At 43.7% G+C, this 24,146-nt stretch overlaps 1 protein-coding gene across 2 annotated transcripts in view; it reads right to left on the bottom strand.

The window, feature by feature from the left end:
- The window catches only part of slc7a2 (solute carrier family 7 member 2), a 32,989-nt gene extending 9,096 nt beyond the window's left edge, over positions 1-23,893 (bottom strand). Inside the window, exons 1-8 of one of the 2 annotated variants that reach the window (XM_064973376.1) lie at positions 23,594-23,893; positions 20,430-20,813; positions 20,123-20,278; positions 18,528-18,693; positions 15,646-15,782; positions 15,244-15,466; positions 13,185-13,324; positions 7,159-7,261 (exon numbers count right to left, since the gene is read on the bottom strand). In XM_064973376.1, coding sequence (XP_064829448.1) covers positions 7,159-7,261; positions 13,185-13,324; positions 15,244-15,466; positions 15,646-15,782; positions 18,528-18,693; positions 20,123-20,278; positions 20,430-20,799 — 1,295 coding nt within the window. In that variant the 5' untranslated portion in view covers positions 20,800-20,813; positions 23,594-23,893. Of the gene's footprint in view, positions 1-7,158; positions 7,262-12,468; positions 12,606-13,184; positions 13,325-15,243; positions 15,467-15,645; positions 15,783-18,527; positions 18,694-20,122; positions 20,279-20,429; positions 20,814-23,593 lie in introns of both variants that reach the window. The other variant, XM_064973377.1, reaches the window with a different exon arrangement.
- Between the last annotated feature and the right edge of the window lie 253 nt (positions 23,894-24,146).

Here is a 24,146-nt window from a genome sequence, read left to right as displayed (position 1 = left end):
CAGAACTGATATTGCAGGACAAAAGTCTGAGAAAAATCCAATCCGGAAGTGACTCATGTTTTGAAAGCTCTGTGTTCCGATGCGTCCCTATTGAGCAGTGAATGGGCTATCAACCAGATTCTTTTTTCTACGTATTCCCCAAGGTGTCGACAGCATTTTTACGTAGTTTCACGCATTTATGTTGAATAATGAGCGTAAGAGACTACATTGCGTAAGTGGTCGACCTGATGGCTCTCAGAGTGATTCTTGCGTAAATTACAGAGGTAGCCATTTTTCCTCTCAGTCCTACTGAAAAGCCAATTGTCCCGGTGGATATATTCTCAAATATATATTTGGAAAACACCTTGAGGATTGATTATAAACAACTTTTGCCATGTTTCTGTCGATATTCTGGAGCTAATTTGGAATCTTTTTTGGCATTTTCGTGACAGCAATTTCCGGTCAATTTCCCAGCCAAACGTGAAGAACAAACGGAGCTATTTCGCCTACAAAAATAATCTGCTATCTAACTAAAATAATGTAACAAATTAAAAATAATTTGCTATCTAACTGGGAGTCTCGTGAGTGAAAACATCCGAAGCTCATCAAAGGTAAACAATTTAATTTTCTGGTTTTCGTGATCAAGTTGCCTACTGCTAGCTGGACATAATGCTATGCTAGGCTATCGATAAACTTACACAAATGCTTGTCTTGCTTTGGCTGTAAAGCATATTTTCAAAATCTGAGATGACAGGGTGATTAACAAAAGGCTAAGCTATGTTTCAATATATTTGACTTGTGATTTCACGAATAGGAATATTTTCTAGTAATATTTATGTCCGTTGCGTTATGCTAATTAGTGTCAGATGATGACAACGATCCCGGACCTGGGATGGGTAGTTACAATAGGTTAGCAGAGACTTGTAGATGACCTGGAGCCAGTGGGTTTAGCGACGAGTATGAAGCGAGGGCCAGTCAACGAGATCATACAGATTACAGTGGTGGGTAGTATATGGGGCTTTGGTGACAAAACGGATGGCACTGTGATAGACTGCATCTAATTTGTTGAGTAGAGTGTTGGAGGCTATTTTGTAAATGGCATCGCCGAAGTCAAGGATCGGTAGGATGGTTAGTTTTACGAGGGTATGTTTGGCAGCATGAGTGAAGAATGCTTTGTTGCGAAATAGGAAGCTGATTCTAGATTTTTGGATAGGCGATGTTTAATGTGAGTCTAGAAGGAGAGTTTACAGTCTAACCAGACACCTAGATATTTGTAGTTGTCCACATATTTTAAGTCAGAACCGTCCAGAGTAGTGATGCAGGACGGGCGGGCAGGTGCGGGCAGCAATCGGTTGAAAGCATGCATTTAGTTTTACTAGCATTTAAGAGCAGTTGGAGGCCACGGAAGGAGAGTTGTATGGCATTGAAGCTCATCTGGGGGTTAGTTAACAACGAAGGGCCAGAGGTATACAGAATGGTGTCGTCTGCGTAGAGGTGGATCAAAGAATCACCTGCAGCGAGAGCGACATCATTGATGTATACAGAGAAGAGAGTCGGTCTGAGAATTGAACCCTGTGGCACCCCCATAGAGACTGCCAGAGGTCCGGACAACAGGCCCCCCGATTTGACATACTGAACTCTATCGGAGAAGTAGTTGGTGAACCAAGCGAGGAAATCATTTGAGAAACCAAGGCTTTTGAGTCTGTCAATAAGAATGTTGTGATTCACAGTGTCGAAAGCCTTTGCCAGGTCGATGAAGACGGCTGCACAGTAATGTCTCTTATCGATGGTGGTTATGATATCGTTTAGGACCTTGAGCGTGGCTGAGGTGCACCCATGACCAGCCCTGAAACCAGATTGCATAGCGAAGAAGGTACGGTGAGATTCAAAATGTTCAGTAATCTGTTTGTTAACTTGGCTTTCAAAGACCTTAGAAAGGCAGGGTAGAATAGATATACTGTAGGTCTGTAGCAGTTTGGGTCTAGAGTTTTCCCCCCCTTTGAAAAGGGGGATGACCGTGGCAGCTTTCCATTCTAGGGGTCCAGATTTTGCAGCTCTTTCAGAATATCAGCTATCTGGATTTGGGTGAAGGAGAAGTCGGGAGGTTTGGGCGAGTTGCTGTGGGGAACGCAGGGCTGTTGACCTGGGTAGGGGTTGTTATGTTTGTTCCATATATAATGACAAACTGGGGCGTAGGTTTAACTACTTTTAATGAACATATACTTCAGCTAGAAAACTCCATGTTTAGCCATGCAAGGCATTCCTTAACCATCTGCCTAGCCTGCTGGGTAACGTAGTCTAAATGTTATTAACACATAACAACACATCTTCTTTCCTTTAAAATAAAACAACATCATACTTTCTCTATTTGTGCATACCTTGTCTCTGCGCCTGTCAAGGCTCTGGACGCATAAGCGACGGGTTGCCATGTGTCATGATGCTGTTGCAGAAGAACTGCTCCCAGGCCAAACTGTGACGCGTCTGCAGAAATCCCTGTGCTTTTCTCTGGATCATAGAACCTGAGCACTGGCTCTTCTGTGATTGTCTTCTTTAGGTTTTTGAAGCAGTTTTCCAGTTCATGGGACCATTCCCATTCATTTTTCTGTTCCAGAAGACATCTGAGTGGTGCGGACTGTGCTGACAGTTGAGGTATGAACTTTGCAAGGTAGGTGATCATGCCCATGAAGCGCCTCACACTGTCCTTGTTCTTTGAGCGCTCCATGTTGTTGATGGCTGATGTTTTCCTCGGGTCCGGTTTGACTCCGTCTTCAGAAAGTACATCTCCCACGAAGGTAAGTGTTTTCACACCAAACTCACATTTGTCCTTGTTTAGTTTTAGGTTGACATTCCGTGTCAGGTCCAGAACTTATCTTACTCTCGCATCGTGTTCTTCTTTTGTGGACCCCCAGACGATGATGTCATCCATCATAGTCTCCACTCCTGGAATGTGCTCGAAGATCATGTGGATTATCTTGTGGTAGACCTCTGGTGCTGAGAGAATCCCATATGGTAGACGAAGAAATCTGTACCTGCCCTCAGATGTGTTGAATGTGCATAGTCTTGAGCTTGCATCATCTAGCTTCATTTGCCAGAAGCTTCATAGCTTCATTTGCCTTCATTTGCCAGAATGACGCATCAAGCTTACTGAACCACTTTACTCCAGCAAACTGCGACATTATTTCTTCTCTGGTTGGCAACTTGAAATGCTCTCTCTTGATTGGTTTGTTGAGATCTCTCGGGTCTAGACATATCCTGAGATCGCCGTTCTGCTTCACCACAATAACCAGTGAACCCAGTCTGTAGGTTCATACATTATTGTGATGATGTCCATCTTTTCCATGCGTCCGAGTTCCTCTTTGAGCTTTTTCCTCAGTGCAAATGGTACTTTTCTGCATGCATGTACAACTGGAGTAATTTTGTCATCAGTACATATTTTGTGTTCTCCTGGTAAACATCCAAGACCCTCAAACACATCCTCATACTCAGCCAGTATTGATTCTTGGTCATTTTCAGGCTGTGATGTCACTACATACACTCTTTTCAACAAATTGAGCTTTTCACATGCATTGATTCGTAGAATAGGCTGTACACTCTTTTCCACAATCAGCAGCTGTGCTCTGAACTGTTTTCCTTTGTGCTGTAAAGTTACTATGCAGCTTCCTTTGACTGGTACGTTCTCCCCAGTATAACCAGTAACCTTAATCTTCACCGGGTGTATTTTGCTCTTCACCTTCAGTGTTTTGTAGTCATCCAGAGACAACAGGTTTACCTGTGCTCCAGTATCAAGCTTGAATGGTATTATAGTTTCATTCACAGTCAATGACACAATCCATTCAGCTTTTACTGCATTGTATAATTCCACAGATTCAACCTTGACAGTGAACCTTTTTCTTTGGAGCCTCAGCTTTGCAGCATTTTGAGAAATGATTATTGTTCCCACATTTGTTACATGATCTGCCATATGCAGGGCATTTTTTGGCTTGTGGATAAATCCACATTTTCCACATGTAGTGTTTTGATTTCTCTCTTTTGCTTGTTTTTGTTTTGTAAGGTGTTGTGTGTGGTGCTCCTCTCTTTTTATTGCATACACTGACGTCTCATCCCTGCACAGCTCTTTAGCTTGTGCTCTGGTGGTTTCAGCTGCTGGACACATATTCACTGCTTTATCCAAAGTTAAATCTTGCTCACGCAGCGATCTCTCCTTGAGTCCATTATCAAGTATGTCACAGACTATCCTGTCTTTCACTAGTGAGTCTTTCAGATTCTCAAATTCACACGTTTTGCTCAGTGTGTTCAGCTCAGCCAAATACTGGTCAAAACTGACTCCCTGTTTCTGATCATGAGAGAAAAACGTGTATCTCTCAAACGTGACGTTCTGGCTTGGTACACAGTACTCCTCAAATGTATCCATTTGCACAGTCAATGTCAGGTTTGCCTCGTCTTGCTGAAAGCTATTGTAAATGTCCAATGCATCCTCTCCAATAACATGCAGAAAAATGGAACCTTTCAATTTGTCATCATCTTCCCCTGCACCACTGGCTGCTAGGTAGATATTGAATCTCTGCTTGAAACGTTTCCAATTGTCAACTAAATTGCCTGTTAGCTGCATAGGAGTAGGAGGACTAAGCCTATCCATGACGGAGAACAGGAACAGTGTCAATTTCTCTTACTTCATTCAGCATGTTGCTCATCAACTTGCTCGTCAACAGATTCCAATGCAGCCTTGCTCTCGCTGCTGTCACTCTCACTGCTGCAGCTCGTTGTCCTCGCTCTCGCTGCTGTCACTCTCACTGCTGCAGCTCGTTGTCCTCGCTCTCGCTGCTGTCACTCTCACTGCTGCAGCTCGTTGTCCTCGCTCTCGCTGCTGTCACTCTCACTGCTGCAGCTCGTTGTCCTCGCTCTCGCTGCTGTCACTCTCACTGCTGCAGCTCGTTGTCCTCGCTCTCGCTGCTGTCACTCTCACTGCTGCAGCTCGTTGTCCTCGCTCTCGCTGCTGTCACTCTCACTGCTGCAGCTCGTTGTCCTCGCTCTCGCTGCTGTCACTCTCACTGCTGCAGCTCGTTGTCCTCGCTCTCGCTGCTGTCACTCTCACTGCTGCAGCTCGTTGTCCTCGCTCTCGCTGCTGTCACTCTCGCTGCTGCAGCTCGTTGTCCTCGCTCTTGCTGCTGTCACTCTCACTGCTGCGGCTTGTTGTCCTCGCTCTTGCAAGCTAGCATCTTCGACTGCTCACGTCACTGACTTGTGGTAGAATGTTTAATATTCGTCACGGAAATTTGCAGAGTTACTCCTTTCTTTTCTCTGTCTCGTCATAGTGACTACCAATCTGACACCATGATATGTTTGTTCCTTATATATGGATAAACCGGGGTGTAGGTTTAACTACTTTTAATGAATATATACTTCAGCTAGAAAACCCCTGTTTAGCCATGCAAGGCATTCCTTAACCATCTGCCTAGCCTGCTGGGTAACGTAGTCTAAATGTTATAAACACATAACAACACAGGGGTAGCCAGGTGGAAAGCATGGCCAGCAGTAGAAAAATGCTTATTGAAATTCTCAATTATTTTGGATTTCTTCAGTAGTGACAGTGTTTCCTAGCCTCAGTGCAGTGGGCAGCTGGGAGGAGGTGCTCTTATTCTCCATGGACTTTACAATGTTCCAGAACTTTTTTGAGTTTGAACTACAGGATGCAAATTTCTGTTTGAAAAAGCTAGCCTTAGCTTTCCTAACTGCCTGTGTATATTGGTTCCTAACTTGTGTATCACGGGGGCTATTCGATGCTAATGCAGAACCCCACAGGATGTTTTTGTGCTGGTCAAGGGCAGACAGGTCTGGAGTGACCAAGGGCTATATCTATTCCTAGTTCTACATTTGTTTTGAATGGAGCATGCTTATTTAAGATAGTGAGGAAGGCACTTTTAAAGAATAACCAAGCATCCTCTACTGAAGGGATGAGGTCAATGTCATTCCAGGATACCCCGGCCAGGTCTACTATAAAGGCCTATTCGCAGAAGTGTTTTAGGGAGCGTTTGACAGTGATGAGCGGTGGTCGTTTGACCGCAGACCCATTACAGATGCAGGCAATGAGACAGTGATCACTGAGATCTTGGTTGAAAACAGCAGAGGTGTATTTGGAGGGTGAGTTAGTTAATCCGTGTTTACGGATTTGGGGTTGTACCTGGTAGGTTCATTTATAATTTGTGTGAGATTGAGGGCATCAAACTTAGATTGTAGGATGGCCGGGGTGTTAAGCATGTCCCCGTTTAGGTCATCTAGCAGCACGAGCTCTGAAGATAGATGGGGGGAATCAATTCACTGTGTCCAGGGCACAGCTGGGGGCAGAGGGTGGTCTATAGCAAGCGGCAACGGTGAGATGCTTGTTTCTGGAAAGGTGCATTTTTAGAAGTAGAAGCTCGAATTGTTTTGGTACAAACCTGGATAGTAAGATAGAACTCTGCAGGCTATCTCTGCAGTAGATTGCAACGGCGCCCCCTTTGGCAGTTCTATCTTGGCGGAAAATGTTATATTTAGGGATGGAAATTGGACATTTTTGGTGGTTTTCCTAAGCCAGGATTCAGACACAGCTAAGACATCCGGGTTGCAGAATGTGCTAAAGCAGTGAATAAAGCAAACTTATGGGGGAGGCTTCTAATGTTAACATGCATGAAACCAAGGCTTTTACGGTTACAGTATTATTATTATTGGTTATTGATCGATGCAATGTAATACACACTTCTGTTTATTTTCTAGCATTCAAAATGTTAGATAGAAATCTTTAAATCCCCAAAACTCTCATTACTACTGGGACAAGCCGATTTGCTTGCCCTTAGTACTTTAAACAATGCATTAAGGTAAAGTTTTGAATTACTTGCATTGTGTTTCATAACTAATAAATAGTTCAGTATAGACAAAAACATGTATAATGTTCAACTATTTGTAAAACTATGTGCAACTATGGTTGCAAAGTCGAAAGACGCTAATGCCAACGCAATTCAAGAATGACCTATTTAGTATATTTGGCCTTTTTAAGAATCATACCCACGAAGCTGGTGTTTCCAGCACCATGATCCCACCAACTAACCCACTGGAGAACATAGGTTTTTAATGAGATAGAAATTAAGCATAATAGTTTGGTTAATAGCTGCAACAGCCCTGGGGATGTGTCCAACCATCACTCACCTGAGAATGAGAACACAAGCAGCAACAAGGGAGTAGGCCAGGAGAGTTCCAATAGACATCATGTCTACTAAGGCTTTTAGGTCAAACAGGAAAGCCATGATTGCTGAGGAATGGGGATGAGACAGACACAAGTCAGATACAAACGTTCATTGTTCATACTTATTCATGACTAATAATGATTACATTAAATGAACCAAAATACAACACAACCACAACCCCACTCATTACATCTTTATACAGCATATTACAGAGAATTACACAGTCATTAATAAAGCAGGTTTCTAATCTATTGTCCCAATGAACAGTAGAAAGTGTTTTGGTGATGCACCGCACAGTCCATGATTGCTATTACAGACAGTCACAGACACGGGTGTTTAGGGTATATGATGCAGGTGCCTTCAACCAAAAACTCTCTCAGGGTTCAAATGAACACTAAGACTGGATCGCAAACGGCAACCTAGTCTGGGGAGTTGGTGTGAGATAGTCTGGGGAGTTGGTGTGAGATAGTCTGGGGAGTTGGTGTGAGATAGTCTGGGGAGTTGGTGTGAGATAGTCTGGGGAGTTGGTGTGAGATAGTCTGGGGAGTTGGTGTGAGATAGTCTGGGGAGTTGGTGTGAGATAGTCTGGGGAGTTGGTGTGAGATAGTCTGGGGAGTTGGTGTGAGATAGTCTGGGGAGTTGGTGTGAGATAGTCTGGGGAGTTGGTGTGAGATAGTCTGGGGAGTTGGTGTGAGATAGTCTGGGGAGTTGGTGTGAGATAGTCTGGGGAGTTGGTGTGAGATAGTCTGGGGAGTTGGTGTGAGATAGTCTGGGGAGTTGGCTCAGCTCCCTCTCTTGTATCTTAGCACCTGACCACAGTAAGGGACTAAACACCTCTGCATGGTTCAAACATAGACCAGCGGTATGTCAGGAGGCGCTGCTCACAACAAACCCCAACCCCTACTATTCCTCTACCAGGCACTGTGTACTCTACTGGGTCTACCCGCTGGTACCAGCTGCTCTCTGTGCCCGTCCCAAGACCCACTCCCACCTTAACATGTACTTAGCACCCTTTGTAAAATAGTTATTCTGACCTCAATGGGACTTCCTGGATGAATAAATATTACATAATAAATATAGAAAAAACACCTGCTGGCATCAAAGTCCCTCAACCCTACACCCTGCAGTCAGTCGTCTCACTGGGAGAAACCCTGCAGACATCACTATATGTCTTAACCTTATAGCCTGATAACCTTATAGCCTGATAACCTTATAGCCTGATAACATGATACACTTAAAGCCCGATAACCTTATAGCCCGATAACCTTATAGCCTGATAACCTTTAACCTTATAGCCTGATAACCTTATAGCCTGATAACCTTATAGCCTGATAACCTTATAGCCCGATAACCTTATAGCCTGATAACCTTTAACCTTATAGCCTGATAACCTTATAGCCTGATAACCTTATAGCCTGATAACCTTATAGCCTGATAACATGATACACTTAAAGCCCGATAACCTTATAGCCCGATAACCTTATAGCCCGATAACCTTATAGCCCGATAACCTTATAGCCCGATAACCTTATAGCCCGATAACCTTATAGCCCGATAACATGATACACTTAAAGCCCGATAACCTTATAGCCTGATAACCTTATAGCCCGATAACCTTATAGCCTGATAACCTTATAGCCCGATAACCTTATAGCCCGATTACCTTATAGCCCGATAACCTTATAGCCCGATAACCTTATAGCCTGATAACCTTATAGCCTGATAACCTTTAACCTTATAGCCTGATAACCTTATAGCCTGATAACCTTATAGCCTTAGCCCTAGTCTCAGTGAGCAGAGTAGAGACACACACCTATGGACTATACTGAACCTGGAGAAGCTTTCATCTATTAAATGGGTCTGCTGACTGTAGGGCTACAGCACTATTCTGGTCCTCTATAGGTCTCCTGACTGTAGGGCTACAGCACTATTCTGGTCCTCTATAGGTCTGCTGACTGTAGGGCTACAGCACTATTCTGGTCCTCTATAGGTCTGCTGACTGTAGGGCTACAGCACTATTCTGGTCCTCTATAGGTCTCCTGACTGTAGGGCTACAGCACTATTCTGGTCCTCTATAGGTCTGCTGACTGTAGGGTTACAGCACGACTCTGGTCCTCTATAGGTCTGCTGACTGTAGGGCTACAGCACGACTCTGGTCCTCTATAGGTCTCCTGACTGTAGGGCTACAGCACTATTCTGGTCCTCTATAGGTCTGCTGACTGTAGGGCTACACCACTATTCTGGTCCTCTATAGGTCTGCTGACTGTAGGGCTACAGCACTATTCTGGTCCTCTATAGGTCTCCTGACTGTAGGGCTACAGCACTATTCTGGTCCTCTATAGGTCTGCTGACTGTAGGGTTACAGCACGACTCTGGTCCTCTATAGGTCTGCTGACTGTAGGGCTACAGCACGACTCTGGTCCTCTATAGGTCTCCTGACTGTAGGGCTACAGCACTATTCTGGTCCTCTATAGGTCTCCTGACTGTAGGGCTACAGCACTATTCTGGTCCTCTATAGGTCTGCTGACTGTAGGGCTACAGCACGACTCTGGTCCTCTATAGGTCTCCTGACTGTAGGGCTACAGCACTATTCTGGTCCTCTATAGGTCTCCTGACTGTAGGGCTACAGCACTATTCTGGTCCTCTATAGGTCTGCTGACTGTAGGGCTAAAGCACTATTCTGGTCCTCTATAGGTCTGCTGACTGCAGAGCTACAGCACTATTCTGGTCCTCTATAGGTCTGCTGACTGTAGGGCTACAGCACTATTCTGGTCCTCTATAGGTCTGCTGACTGCAGAGCTACAGCAAGACTCTGGTCCTCTATAGGTCTGCTGACTGTAGGGCTAAAGCACTATTCTGGTCCTCTATAGGTCTGCTGACTCTAGGGCTACAGCACTATTCTGTCCTCTATAGGTCTGCTGACTGTAGGGCTACAGCACTATTCTGGTCCTCTATAGGTCTGCTGACTGTAGGGCTACAGCACTATTCTGGTCCTCTATTGGTCTGCTGACTGTAGGGCTACAGCACTATTCTGTCCTCTATAGGTCTGCTGACTGTAGGGCTACAGCACTATTCTGGTCCTCTATTGGTCTGCTGACTGTAGGGCTACAGCACTATTCTGGTCCTCTATAGGTCTGCTGACTGTAGGGCTACAGCATGACTCTGGTCCTCTATAGGTCTGCTGACTGTAGGGCTACAGCACTATTCTGGTCCTCTATAGGTCTGCTGACTGTAGGGCTACAGCACTATTCTGGTCCTCTATTGGTCTGCTGACTGTAGGGCTACAGCACTATTCTGGTCCTCTATAGGTCTGCTGACTGTAGGGCTACAGCATGACTCTGGTCCTCTATTGGTCTGCTGACTGTAGGGTTACAGCACTATTCTGGTCCTCTATAGGTCTGCTGACTCCAGAGCTACAGCACGACTCTGGTCCTCTATAGGTCTGCTGACTGCAGAGCTACAGCACGACTCTGGTCCTCTATAGGTCTGCTGACTGTAGGGCTACAGCACTATTCTGGTCCTCTATAGGTCTGCTGACTGTAGGGCTACAGCACTATTCTGGTCCTCTATTGGTCTGCTGACTGTAGGGTTACAGCACTATTCTGGTCCTCTATAGGTCTGCTGACTGTAGGGCTACAGCACTATTCTGGTCCTCTATAGGTCTGCTGACTGTAGGGTTACAGCACTATTCTGGTCCTCTATAGGTCTGCTGACTCCAGAGCTACAGCACGACTCTGGTCCTCTATAGGTCTGCTGACTGTAGGGCTACAGCACTATTCTGGTCCTCTATAGGTCTGCTGACTGTAGGGCTACAGCACTATTCTGGTCCTCTATTGGTCTGCTGACTGTAGGGTTACAGCACTATTCTGGTCCTCTATAGGTCTGCTGACTGTAGGGTTACAGCACTATTCTGGTCCTCTATAGGTCTGCTGACTCCAGAGCTACAGCACGACTCTGGTCCTCTATAGGTCTGCTGACTGCAGAGCTACAGCACTATTCTGGTCCTCTATAGGTCTGCTGACTGTAGGGTTACAGCACTATTCTGGTCCTCTATAGGTCTGCTGATTGCAGAGCTACAGCAAGACTCTGGTCCTCTATAGGTCTGCTGACTGTAGGGCTACAGCACTATTCTGGTCCTCTATAGGTCTGCTGACTGTAGGGCTACAGCAATATTCTGGTCCTCTATAGGTCTCCTGACTGTAGGGCTACAGCACTATTCTGGTCCTCTATAGGTCTGCTCACTGCAGAGCTACAGCACTATTCTGTCCTCTATAGGTCTGCTGACTGTAGGGCTACAGCACTATTCTGGTCCTCTATAGGTCTGCTGACTCCAGAGCTACAGCACTATTCTGGTCCTCTATAGGTCTGCTGACTGTAGGGCTACAGCACTATTCTGGTCCTCTATAGGTCTGCTGACTGCAGAGCTACAGAACTATTCTGGTCCTCTATAGGTCTGCTGACTGTAGGGCTACAGCACTATTCTGGTCCTCTATTGGTCTGCTGACTGTAGGGTTACAGCATGACTCTGGTCCTCTATAGGTCTGCTGACTGCAGAGCTACAGCACTATTCTGGTCCTCTATTGGTCTGCTGACTGTAGGGTTACAGCACTATTCTGGTCCTCTATAGGTCTGCTGACTGCAGAGCTACAGCACTATTCTGGTCCTCTATTGGTCTGCTGACTGTAGGGTTACAGCACTATTCTGGTCCTCTATAGGTCTGCTGACTGTAGGGCTACAGCACTATTCTGGTCCTACAGCACTATTCTGGTCCTCTATAGGTCTGCTGACTGTAGGGTTACAGCACTATTCTGGTCCTCTATAGGTCTGCTGACTGTAGGGTTACAGCACTATTCTGGTCCTCTATTGGTCTGCTGACTGCAGAGCTTCAGCACTATTCTGGTCCTCTAGGGTTGGATTTTGTCTTCTGATCAGAGAATAATAGGTCTGGTTGGGTAACCAGCTGTGTGGCTTCTCTGATAAATGAATTGATCAGTTCGGAGCAACAGAGGGCTTCAAAGGCCTAGAGGACTGGAGCTGTGTACCCCTGCTCTGCTGATAGTTAGGCCTACTACTATGCCTAACTGAATGGATGGGACAAGTCCATTAAGAGAGTTTGATTGATGTGAGAGGGATTTTCCATCATGCATCCACCACCAGCAGCACATCATTGGCATGCATTCATCACCAGCAGAATCAGATGCAATTAACCCAACGATGACACAACGTAACCACAGCAGACGAGATGCCACACAAGGCCTCCTCAGGAGCTTACCCGCGGTAGTGCCCGCCGCCATGGTGGCAGCCACAGGCGACTGGCGCTTACTCACTTGGGAAAGAAATTTGAACAGTAAGCCATCTCGTGCCATGGCAAAGAGAATGCGGGGCAGAGGGAACATGGAGCCCAACAGGCTAAGGAGAGAGAGGGGTCAGGGTTCAAACACAAGACACTTTGAGAAGGAATGGACACCTGCACAACTGTGAAAGTGTTCGTCTGTACCAAGCCCACAAAACTCTGACCAAATAGAATAGAAACTTCAACCGATGTTTTGATGAATTATGATTGGTCAAAACATGGGTTGGGGGAACATTTTGGTGAATTATGATTGGTCAAAACATGGGTTGGGGGACATTTTGATGAATTATGATTGGTTAAAACATGGGTTGGGGGGACATTTTGGTGAATTATGATTGGTCAAAACATGGGTTGGGGGGACATTTTGGTGAATTATGATTGGTCAAAACATGGGTTGGGGAGACATTTTGGTGAATTATGATTGGTCAAAACATGGGATGGGGGGACATTTTGGTGAATTATGATTGGTCAAAACATGGGTTGGGGGGACATTTTGGTGAATTTTGACAAAGTCACCGGACTTGTTACTCTCCTTTTGGGAAAGGATGATTTTATCTGCATAATATCCTTTCACAGTTGATTGGTGGATACAGTTTCAGCAGCAGTGATGTCAAAGCACTTTCCCCAGCTCTCACCTGCAACTACACCGGAGCTCATTGTGGCAATAAGCGGGGTCTTCGTCTTAGGATTGATTCGGGCTAAGGCTTTGAAAAGCACCCCATCCTCTGCCATAGCATAGATTACACGTGGCATAGGGAAAATGGAACCCAGCAGACTGCATGGAACAGCAGAGACATGCACAAGGACAAACACGTTATGCACAAGGACTAACACACTACACACAGGAAAGTAATTTCACCAAAGCTAAAGAGCATAATCACAGAGACAGTGTATTTCTTGTCTTATGGCCCCATTCTTCCAACTGTTGCTGACAGAATCCCCACTGTATCACCTTTCCTGAAGCTCTCTGAAGGTTATTGCAAATAGGACATTGCTCAGGTGTTATTTTGCAGCCTTTAAAAGGCCTGAAGGAAGACACAGAGGACCCAGAAGACCCAGAGGAGAGGAGAGTTATTATTGATGTATTGTATCTGTGATCGTATCCCAATGTAATCAAGGTTTGAAATTATTCTGTTTTTGTCAAGTACTATACAGTGCATTCGGAAAGTATTCAGACCCCTTGACTTTTTCCATGTGTTGTTATATTACAGCCTTATTCTAAAATGGATAAAATATGGATGACATTTCCCTCATCCATCTACACACAATACCCCATAATGACAAAGTGAAAACAGGTTTGTAGATATTTTTGCAAATGTATTAAAAATAAAAATCAGAGATACCTTATTTACATAAGTATTCAGACCCTTTGCTATGAGACTCAAAATTGATCTCAGGTGCATCCTGTTTCCATTGATCATCCTTGAGATGTTCCTACAACTTGATTGGAGAACACCTGTGGTAAATTCAATTGATTGGACATGATCTAGAAAGGCACACACCTGTCTATATAAGGTCCCACAGTTGACAGTGGATTTCATAGCCAAAACCAAGCAGAGGTCAAAGGAATTGTCCGTTGAGCTCCAAGACAGGATTGTGTTGAGGCACACATCTGGGGAAGGGTACTAAAAAATGTTTGCAGCATTGAAGGTCCCCAAGAACACAGTGGCCTCCATCATTCTTAAATGGAAGAACTTTAGAACCACAAAGACTCTTCTTAGAGCTGGCCACCTGGACCAAACTGACCAATCGGCGGAGAAGGGTCTTGGTCAGGCAGGTGACCAAGAACCCGATGGTCACTCTGGCAGAGCTCCAGAAATCCTCTGTGAAGATGGGAGAACCTTCCAGAAGGACAACCATCTCTGCAGTACTCCACCAATCAGGCCTTTACGGGAGAGTGGCCAGACGGAAGCCACTCCTCAGTAAAAGGCAAATGATAGGCCAAAAGGCACCTAAAGACTCTCAGACCATGAGAAACAAGATTCTCTGGTCAGATAAAACCCAGATTAAACTTTTTGGCCTGAATGCCAAGCATCTCATCTGGAGGAAACCTGTGGTATTGTGTGTAGATTGATGAGAAGTAGAATAAGGCTGTAACGTAACAAAATGTGGAAAAGGGGAAGGGGTCTGAATACTTTCTGAATACACTGTATTGCACAATAATTACTTAAGTAGAGTTGTCAGAGATTGATGTATTGATGTGATGTGTGTTACAGTATGAGGCTCTATAGTGGGAAGCCCAGGACCCAGGAAGTAACTCAGTGAACCAAAGGATAAGAACGACAGAAACATGTTAAACAGCCAATATCATCAACCCAGAGATATAGCACATCAAGACAAGCAGTTCTCTCAAAACAATATGACTGCAGCTTGGCAAGTAGGACAATTAGCAATGAGAATCAATCCAACACATAGACAGTCATTGTAGATTTCACATTATTTTGAGCTGGATAGGCTAGTTGCCTTGATAATAATACTCAATGTTATAGATTTGTTTGAACTCTTTTAAAAATAATTTCCCCCAAATGAAACCCAGAGAAATCTAGTTAAAACACCAAAACAATTAAAAACCTGTTATTTCCTGTATTACTTTGTCTTTATTGAGTCTCATCACATTTGACCTAATGGAAAGCTACACAGTAAGCATCCTGTGAATAGCATCACATTCAAGCATGCACAGGAAATGTCCATTACCTGGTTGACAGGGCACACAGTGACCCCACAGCCACCAGATATTTAGCTGGGCCCCAGCCCACATATTCAAAGGCCATGGGCAAGGGGCTCTTCTCATCCAGTAGGTAGTAGGGCATCATGAGGGTGAGGGCAGCAGACACACCGAAGTAGGCCAGAAAGCACACCGTCAGAGACACCACGATGCCGATGGGAATGGCTTTTTGAGGGTTCCTTACCTCCTCACCTGGTGTACACACGCATACACAGATACAGGTCAAATTTAGATTCAGATTCCCCAGTGGTTTAGGTTGACCTCTGGGATTATTTGACTCTGCAAACCAGGTACCTTGTTGATCCATGATAGTGCATGTTTTGAGATGGAATGATCTACATTGATGTTGGGTATTGTCTTAAAAGACACACCTGTTGTTGCGATGCAGTCAAATCCGACAAAGGCATAGAAGCAGGTGGCAGCTCCAGCCAGGGTCCCACTGAAGCCAAATGGCATGAACCCCCCTGCACCATAATCACTGGTCACATTAGCAGTCACAGACAGGTTCCTGGAATACAGAAGGGGGGTAAACAGAGGGGCACACTAAAACGTTACTGACACATTTCAGTGTTCATAATATTAGTAGTGGGACATATGGTGATTGATTGTGAGCATATTCAAGTATAGATTATTATAATGCATAAAAGGATGCGTGCCTAAAGGAAGTATTCACACCCCTGGACTTTCTCCACATGTTGTCGTTACAGTCAGAATTTAAAAATTATTCAATTGAGATGTTTTGTTTCTGGCTGACACACAATACCTCATAATGTCAGTGGAATTATATTTTTCAAAATGTTTACAAAATCTGAAATGTCTTGTCAATAAGTATTCAACCCCTTTGTTATGGCAAGCTGAAATAAGTTCAGGGGTAAACATGTGCTTAAAAAGTTGCATAATATGTTGCATGGACTCGTGTGCATTGTGTGCAATAATAGTGTTTAACATGATTTTTGAATGACTACCTCATCTCTGTACCCTATACATCCACTTATCTGTAAGGTCCCTCAGTCAAGCAGTGCATTTCAAACACAGATTCAACCACAAAGACCAGGGAAAAGGCACTTATTGGTAGATGGGTAAAAATAACATTAAAAAGCAGACGTTGAATGTCCCTTTGAGAAAGGTGAAGTTATTAATTACACTTAGGATGGTGCATAAATACACCCAGTCACTAAAAAGATAAAGGAGTCCTTCCTAACTCAGTTCCCAGAGAGGTAGGAAACCACTCAGGGATTTCACCATGAGGCCAATGATGACTTTAAAACAGTTATAGAGTTTAATGGCAAGCCTAAATAGGAGAGGAGAAATAGGAGAAAACTGAGGATGCATCAACAACATTGTAGTTACTCCACAATACTAACCTAAATGACAGAGTGAAAAGAAGGAAGCCTGTACAGAATATAAAAATTCCAAAACATACATCCTTTTTGCAACAAGGCACTAAAGTATCCCAATGAAGGAAGCTAAGCAGGGTTGTGTAACGGTTTTCTTTAGGTGAAAGAGAATCAGACCAAAATGCGGCGTGGTTATTTAGATTCATGTTTTAATGAAAACAAGGAACACGAATCAATACAAAAACAAAAACGTAACATGAAAACCGAACCAGCCTAAACTGTTGCAAACTAACACAGAGACAGGAACGGGAACAATCACCCACAAAACACTCAAAGAATATGGCTGCCTAAATATGGTTCCCAATCAGAGACAACGATAAACACCTGCCTCTGATTGAGAACCACTTCAGACAGCCATAGACTATGCTAGCAAACCCCACTAAGCCACAATCCCAATACCTAAGAAAAACACCAAGACAAAACACACCACATACCAAAACCCATGTCACACCCTGGCCTGACCAAATAAATTAAGAAAACACAAAATACTAAGACCAGGGCGTGACAGGTTGGTCCTGGTCAGTCCCTGAACGGGAGACCAGATGCTGCTGGAAGTGGTGTTGGAGGGCCAGCACTCTTTCCTCTGGTCTAAAACAAATATCATAATGCCCCAGCGCAGTGATTTGGGACACTGCCCTGTGTAAGGTGCCGTCTTTCGGATGTGACGTTAAACAGATGTCCTGACTCTCTGTGGTCACTAAAGATCCCATGGCACTTATTGTAAGAGTAAGGCTGTTAACCCTGGTGTCCTGGCTAAATTCCCAATCTGGCACTCATACCATCATGGCCACCTCATCATCCCCAGCTTCCAATTGTCTCATTCTTATCCCCTCCTCTCCCCTGTAACTATTCCCCAGGCCGCTGCTGTAAATGAGAATGTGTTCTCAGTCAACTTACCTGGTAAAATAAGGGTTAAATATAAAAATATTTAAATAATTAATACTAAATACAAAGTGTCATGTTAAGGGCAAACCCAATACAACACATTACTGAGTGTCACTTTCCATATTTTCAAGCATAGTGGTAGCAGTATCATGTTATGGGTAATCTTTGAGGACTGGGGAGTTTTTAAAGATACATTTTTTTATGGAATGGAGCTAATCACAGGCAAAATCTTTCCAACAGCTTTCCACCAGACACTGGGAGGTGAATTCACCTTCAACACAAGGCCAGATCTACACTGGAGTGGCATACCAAGAAGACAGTGAATGTTCCTGGGGGCCCGAGTTACAGTTTTGATTTAAATCTGCTTGAAAATCTATGGTATAACCTGAAGATTTTTGTCTAGCAATGATCAACAACCAATTTGACAGAGCTTGAATAATTTTGGAAAAGAATATTGGCCAAATGTTGCACAATCCAGGTGTGGAAAGCTCTTAGAGACTTACACAGAAAGAATCAGCCTGTAATCACTGCCAAAGGGGATTCTAACATGTATTGGCTCAGGGTGTTGAATACTTATGTAATCAAGATATATTAGTGGTTTATTTTTCATATACATATATATATATATATATATATTTTTACAAATGTTAGAGTTTTGGCTTCCATTTTGTAGATCGTTGACAAAAAAAATACAATTAAATTAATTTAAATCCCACTTTGTAACACAACAAAATGTGGAAAAGTCAAGGGGTGTGAATACTTTCTGAAGGCACTGTACATGCATATTGTATTTATTGAGATAGGACAGTGAAGAGGAGACAGGAAAGTAGGAGAAAGTTTGAGTCATTAGAGCATGGGTTGGACCCATGAACCCATGCTGACTCTGGAATACATGTGCCAGGGTCTGCAGCCAAACAGGCCACATCGATAAGAAATCTTGTGAAACGAGGGGACCCACCTCCAATCCTTACCGTTTAACAATGGTGACATTGATGAGAGTTTCTTCAGAGATTTTCCAGTTGAGTGGGTCTCCCTTCACGAAGCCAGAGACAATGACAAATAAGAGCACCAGCACGTTGACAGCAGTGAAGACCTTGTTCACCCAGGCTGACTCCTTCACTCCAAACGACAGGAGGCCTGAGGGAGGAAACAACAAATAAGAATATAGAGTCCAACATACTCCGCATCAGGGACTCAACTTACTGAATAAATACACAGTGTCATGTGCAGGGTTGGGGAGTAAATGATTACTTGTAATCAGCTACATGTAATCGATTACAAAAAACCTGTAACTGTAATCAGTTACGTCACCAGCTAAAATATTGTAATCAGATCACAGATACTTTTGGAAAAATAGATGATTAATTATTTGATTACTTTTAAATTCAGAAAGGATGTTTGCGAAAAAATACATTGACAAGTTTAAGTTTGTTCCACCTGAGCGAGTCTGACCACAGATCAGAGACCACTATGATGACACACCAAATGTGTTTGATGGATCCTTTTTGTCTTCTTCTCATGCATCTTAAGGGGAAAGTAATCCAAAAGTAACTGAAAGTATTCACATTACATGACAGAGTTTGGGTAATCCAAAAGTAACGTTACTGATTACAATTTTGGACATGTAGCTGTAACGGATTGCATTTAGAGAATAACCTACCCAACCCTGGGTTTGAGACATGAGTGTCCATGATATGTGAAGAATGTTGCACACCTCCAGCCCATGTATTGAAGAAAGGTGAAATATTTATTTTACATCTTGTTAAATACCTACCACCTATGATCTGAGATGATGTTTTAAGTATTACATGTCTGGTCATTTTGTCAGGTGATCCAAACCAAAAGGTCTATTATTATCATATCCTAACCCTAGGAAACTAACACAACTACTCTCAGTATCTAAGACCTTTAGAACAGCAACCATTGCATCGCTATGGAGGTTTGCCTTCCGGAACATTGGAGTAATCCAATCACTGCATTTGAGAGTTTTTGGCTCAGCAGCAGTTAAAACACATGATGACTTTTAACAGTTTCTGATTGTTTCACAGAAAAGTCTTGTTGACGTCTACACACAGTGTCCCTCTGAAAGTGCTGAACTCTCTAGCCATGTCAAGCTTCTGTGTAATGTGTAATAGTAGTTACAGAGGGCTTGTCAGTTCTCCTGAACAGAGAGGAGCACTGCCTGGGTAGCTCTGACACCGACAAGGCAGAATTTCAGGGAAAGAGGGCCTCTCCACCATGTGAGTACTACCACTCACCAAACAACGTTCTGCCATTCCTTATTACATTGAAAATGTGGACCAAATAATTGCTGCTTATACGAATGCCCATTGATATGGAAAAAATACCCATTCCAATTACTGTTGATATACAGTTCTGACAGTCAGGGGATCAGATGTATTGTGCATCCCAAATGGCACCCTATTCCCTATATAGTGCACTACTTTTGACCAGGGCCCTATGGCCCTAAAGTAGTGCACTACAAAGAGAATAGGGTGCCATTTGGGACAAAGAGGTAGAGTTCTAAACAGGAGCTCAGTTAGCCACAGTTGCTACAGTTCTTTACCTGACAGAAGTAGAATGAGACAGACTGCAAAGAAGTCTGGGTAATGAGCCAGGCCTGGAGAGTTCATGCTGAAGTAGGTCTTGCAGAACCTCTCAATGTGTCCTCCAATCAGCTCATCAAATGTCCCGCTCCAAGCCCTGGCCACACTGGAGGTGCCTGTGAGAGGGGAATATAGAGTAGAAATGTTCCGTTAGAGTAGAAATGTTTATGTTCCGTTAGCAGTCAAACTCAGCATAGTATATGTTTACTTCAAAATAAAAGTTAATGCAGGCAGTATAGTATATTTAGACCGCTATAACAAACTCACCTATCACATAGGAGAGGATGAGGTTCCAGCCAGTGATGAAGGCCCACAGCTCTCCAACTGTTACATAGCTGTACAGGTAGGCTGAGCCAGTCTTGGGCACACGGGCTCCAAACTCAGCATAGCAGAGGCCCGCCATGACAGAGGCCAGGGCAGCGATGAGGAAGGAGACCACAATGCTGGGGCCTGAGTTTCCCTTGGCCACCTCTCCAGCCAGAACATAGACCCCAGCCCCCAGGGTGCTACCCACGCCCAGGGCGATGAGATCCACAGTACCCAGGCAGCGGCACAGCTTGGAGTCTTCCAGACTGTTGAGATCCACCACCTTCCTCCTCACCAGGGAGCGGCCGAACGACAACACATGACCCATCATCCCGCCAGCAAGGACTGGGGGAGGGTAGAACATGGTTTAGTGTGTGTGTGTGTGTGTGTGTGTGTGTGTGTGTGTGTGTGTGTGTGTGTGTGTGTGTGTGTGTGTGTGTGTGTGTGTGTGTGTGTGTGTGTGTGTGTGTGTGTGTGTGTGTGTGTGTGTGTGTGTGTGTGTGTGGTGTGGTGTGGTGTGGTGTGGTGTGGTGTGGTGTGGTGTGTGTGTGTAACTGTGGGTGTGTAACTGCGTGTGTGCGTGCGTGTGTGTATAGTGCGGCACACACTATACGGTTTGATACAGAACACAGACAAAGCTGAGGAAATGCATTTTCTTTATTATAGTACGGGTGGAGATAGGGACATGTCTCATCAAAGCTACAACTCAGGGGGGTGGGGATCAAGCCAGTTGAGATAACACCATGGCTACTATTGACGTTCTTGCTGTATATATTTGGATAGGGGCTCGTTTTAGCATTCAGGAGGCAAATCCATTGTGAAGACTGAAGTCTTTCAGCAGGCCAGTTTGTTTTGGCACGGGGCTTCCTCTGAGTTTGAGCAGCCCTTTCTAAAAAGTCCCCTCATGAATCCTATAGAAGAGCTGACCTTCCTAAAAAGTCCCCTCATAAATCCTATAGAAGAGCTGACCTTCCTAAAAAGTCATCTCATAAATCCTATAGAAGAGCTGACCTTCCTAAAAAGTCCCCTCATGAATCCTAAAAAAACACCTCAAGCTGCAATTACATAACCTGGGAAATAAAAACGAGTACCCGATTTTGACAGCTGAAAGACGTTAAGAGCAAACCATTGATTAATCATGTCATATGTGTGTCAGAAGATGAGAGTGCTGGCCAACACTTTGATGTCACGATAGCAGATCTTCATTGTAATCTCATCATAACCCTTTGTCTGGGGGTACAGTGCATGCAGACCTATACTTGGGGTCAGAAATGGCACCCTATTCCCTTCATAGTGCACTACTTTTGACCAGGGACCATCAAAGGCAGTGCACTATAGAGGGAATATGGTGCCATTTGGACTTAGACCTAAAGACTCAAATGGCTGAACAGGGGGCCTGAGGGTACACATATGATATAATAGGGCAATTACTTTGGCTCTGGTTACTAATTGCTGTACCGTACATCTATAAAGAGAAAATGCAGAAGTTCAAACGTATAACCTCTCTGGGCTTTAATGCAACACTGTCTCTTTGTATTACTTTGATTGTGGGGGAGCTTCGCAACAAAATCTTTCAACAGTGTATTTATATGCAGGTTTTTCATTTGATGTATTTGTCTATGTCTAGGAAGTGGAAAAAATAACTGTTTGTACCCACTGCTCTCTAATTAATTGTTTCAGCTTGTGACTGAAGTTAAATCTTCTTCTTTTCAACCAGCACATTTAGCATCTGTGTTTTTCTCGCTGTGTTTTAATGAAAACTGACTACCATCTCACTGTGTTTTGAAAGAACACTGACTACCATCTCACTGTGTTTTTAATGAACACTGACTACCATCTCACTGTGTTTTTAATGAACACTGACTACCATCTCACTGTGTTTTTAATGAACACTGACTACCATCTCACTGTGTTTTTAATGAACACTGACTACCATCTCACTGTGTTTTTAATGAACACTGACTACCATCTCACTGTGTTTTTAATGAACACTGACTATCATCTCACTGTGTTTTTAATGAACACTGACTACCATCTCACTGTGTTTTTAATGAACACTGACTACCATCTCAGTGTGTTTTTAGTGAACACTGACTACCATCTCACTGTGTTTTTAATGAACACTGACTACCATCTCGCTGTGTTTTAATGAGCACTGACTACCATCTCACTGTGTTTTTAATGAGCACTGACTACCATCTCACTGTGTTTTTAATGAACATTGACTACCATCTCAATGTGTTTTTAATGAACACTGACTACCATCTCACTGTGTTTTTAATGAACACTGACTACCATCTCACTGTGTTTTTAGTGAACACTGACTACTATCTCACTGTGTTTTTAATTAACTCTGACTACCATCTCACTGTGTTTTTAAAGAACACTGACTACCATCTCACTGTGTTTTTAAAGAACACTGACTACCATCTCAGTGTGTTTTTAATGAACACTGACTACCATCTCAATGTATTTTTAATTAACTCTGACTACCATCTCAATGTGTTTTTAATGAACACTGACTACCATCTCACTGTGTTTTTAAAGAACACTTACTACCATCTCAGTGTGTTTTTTAATGAACACTGACTACCATCTCACTGTGTTTTTAATGAACACTGACTACCATCTCAACGTGTTTTTAGTGAACACTTACTACCATCTCAGTGTGTTTTTAATGAACACTGACTACCATCTCACTGTGTTTTTATTTAACACAGTGTTGCCCATTAAAGTGTGTCCTTTTCATCCCAGAGAAAAGCTATGCTCCATCTGACAATACATTAACATACCAATCTGACCTCTTTTATGGCCAATTCAGAATACAGTTGAGTTGCACTAAACAGAGGGAGGTCCTCATAATGCCCTACCAAATCCCTTTGATAGAGGCTGCTATGTATTGCTAACACTTGAAGCACTACCGTTATAAAAGCTGACATTGTAAGTAGTTATTACAACTTTTTAAGCAGTTATTACAACTATGAGCTAACATTACAACGCATACACATATAATATCAAGTAGGCACAGAAGTCGATAAGTCGAATCAATAGATGGATATATAGATAGATAGAATGCATGTTATGCTCTATAAGTATATGCAGACTCCTCATAACACACCACTTACCTGTCAAGAAGACAAAGACGAATATATGGTATTCAAGTTTCAACTTTGTTAAATATGGAGACACGCAAAGGTCCTTTGCACCTCACGCGGACAAGACAGAAAACTTTCCTAGATTCCTCTCCAACAGGAAGTCACAGGGAAGCAGGCCACACAGGGAGCTCATGGACTACAGACATAGACCCGGCTCTATGTAAAGTTCATTACCTCTGTCTGTTCACAGCTCATGTTCTCTGACATGTAAACCAGTGTAGAGTACTAGGCTATTTTTACTCCTCCCCTCGCTCCATCCCCAAAATATCTTTCTTCAGAAGCTCTTCCCCTGCCATGCCCCTGGCCCGAGCTACTGAACCATCACCACTACAGTACAGTGACCCCCCCGAGTAGGGAGGGAACAGGGGAGGAGGAAGGGGTGGGTAATAGGGTAATGAGGGAGAGAGAGGGTATCTGGTCCACGATTATGTTCAGAGGGAGGCAATAATGTACCACAATAAGTCCAGATCTTCAGGTCAACAGCCCACAGACCATGAGAGGGGGGAGGGAGGGAGGGAGGGAG

Source organism: Oncorhynchus masou, chromosome 9, assembly GCF_036934945.1.
Source record: "Oncorhynchus masou masou isolate Uvic2021 chromosome 9, UVic_Omas_1.1, whole genome shotgun sequence".
In the NCBI taxonomy this organism is placed as follows: domain Eukaryota; kingdom Metazoa; phylum Chordata; class Actinopteri; order Salmoniformes; family Salmonidae; genus Oncorhynchus; species Oncorhynchus masou.
Note: the sequence above shows the minus strand (reverse complement) of the source record. Positions and strands in the feature narration are given on the sequence as shown.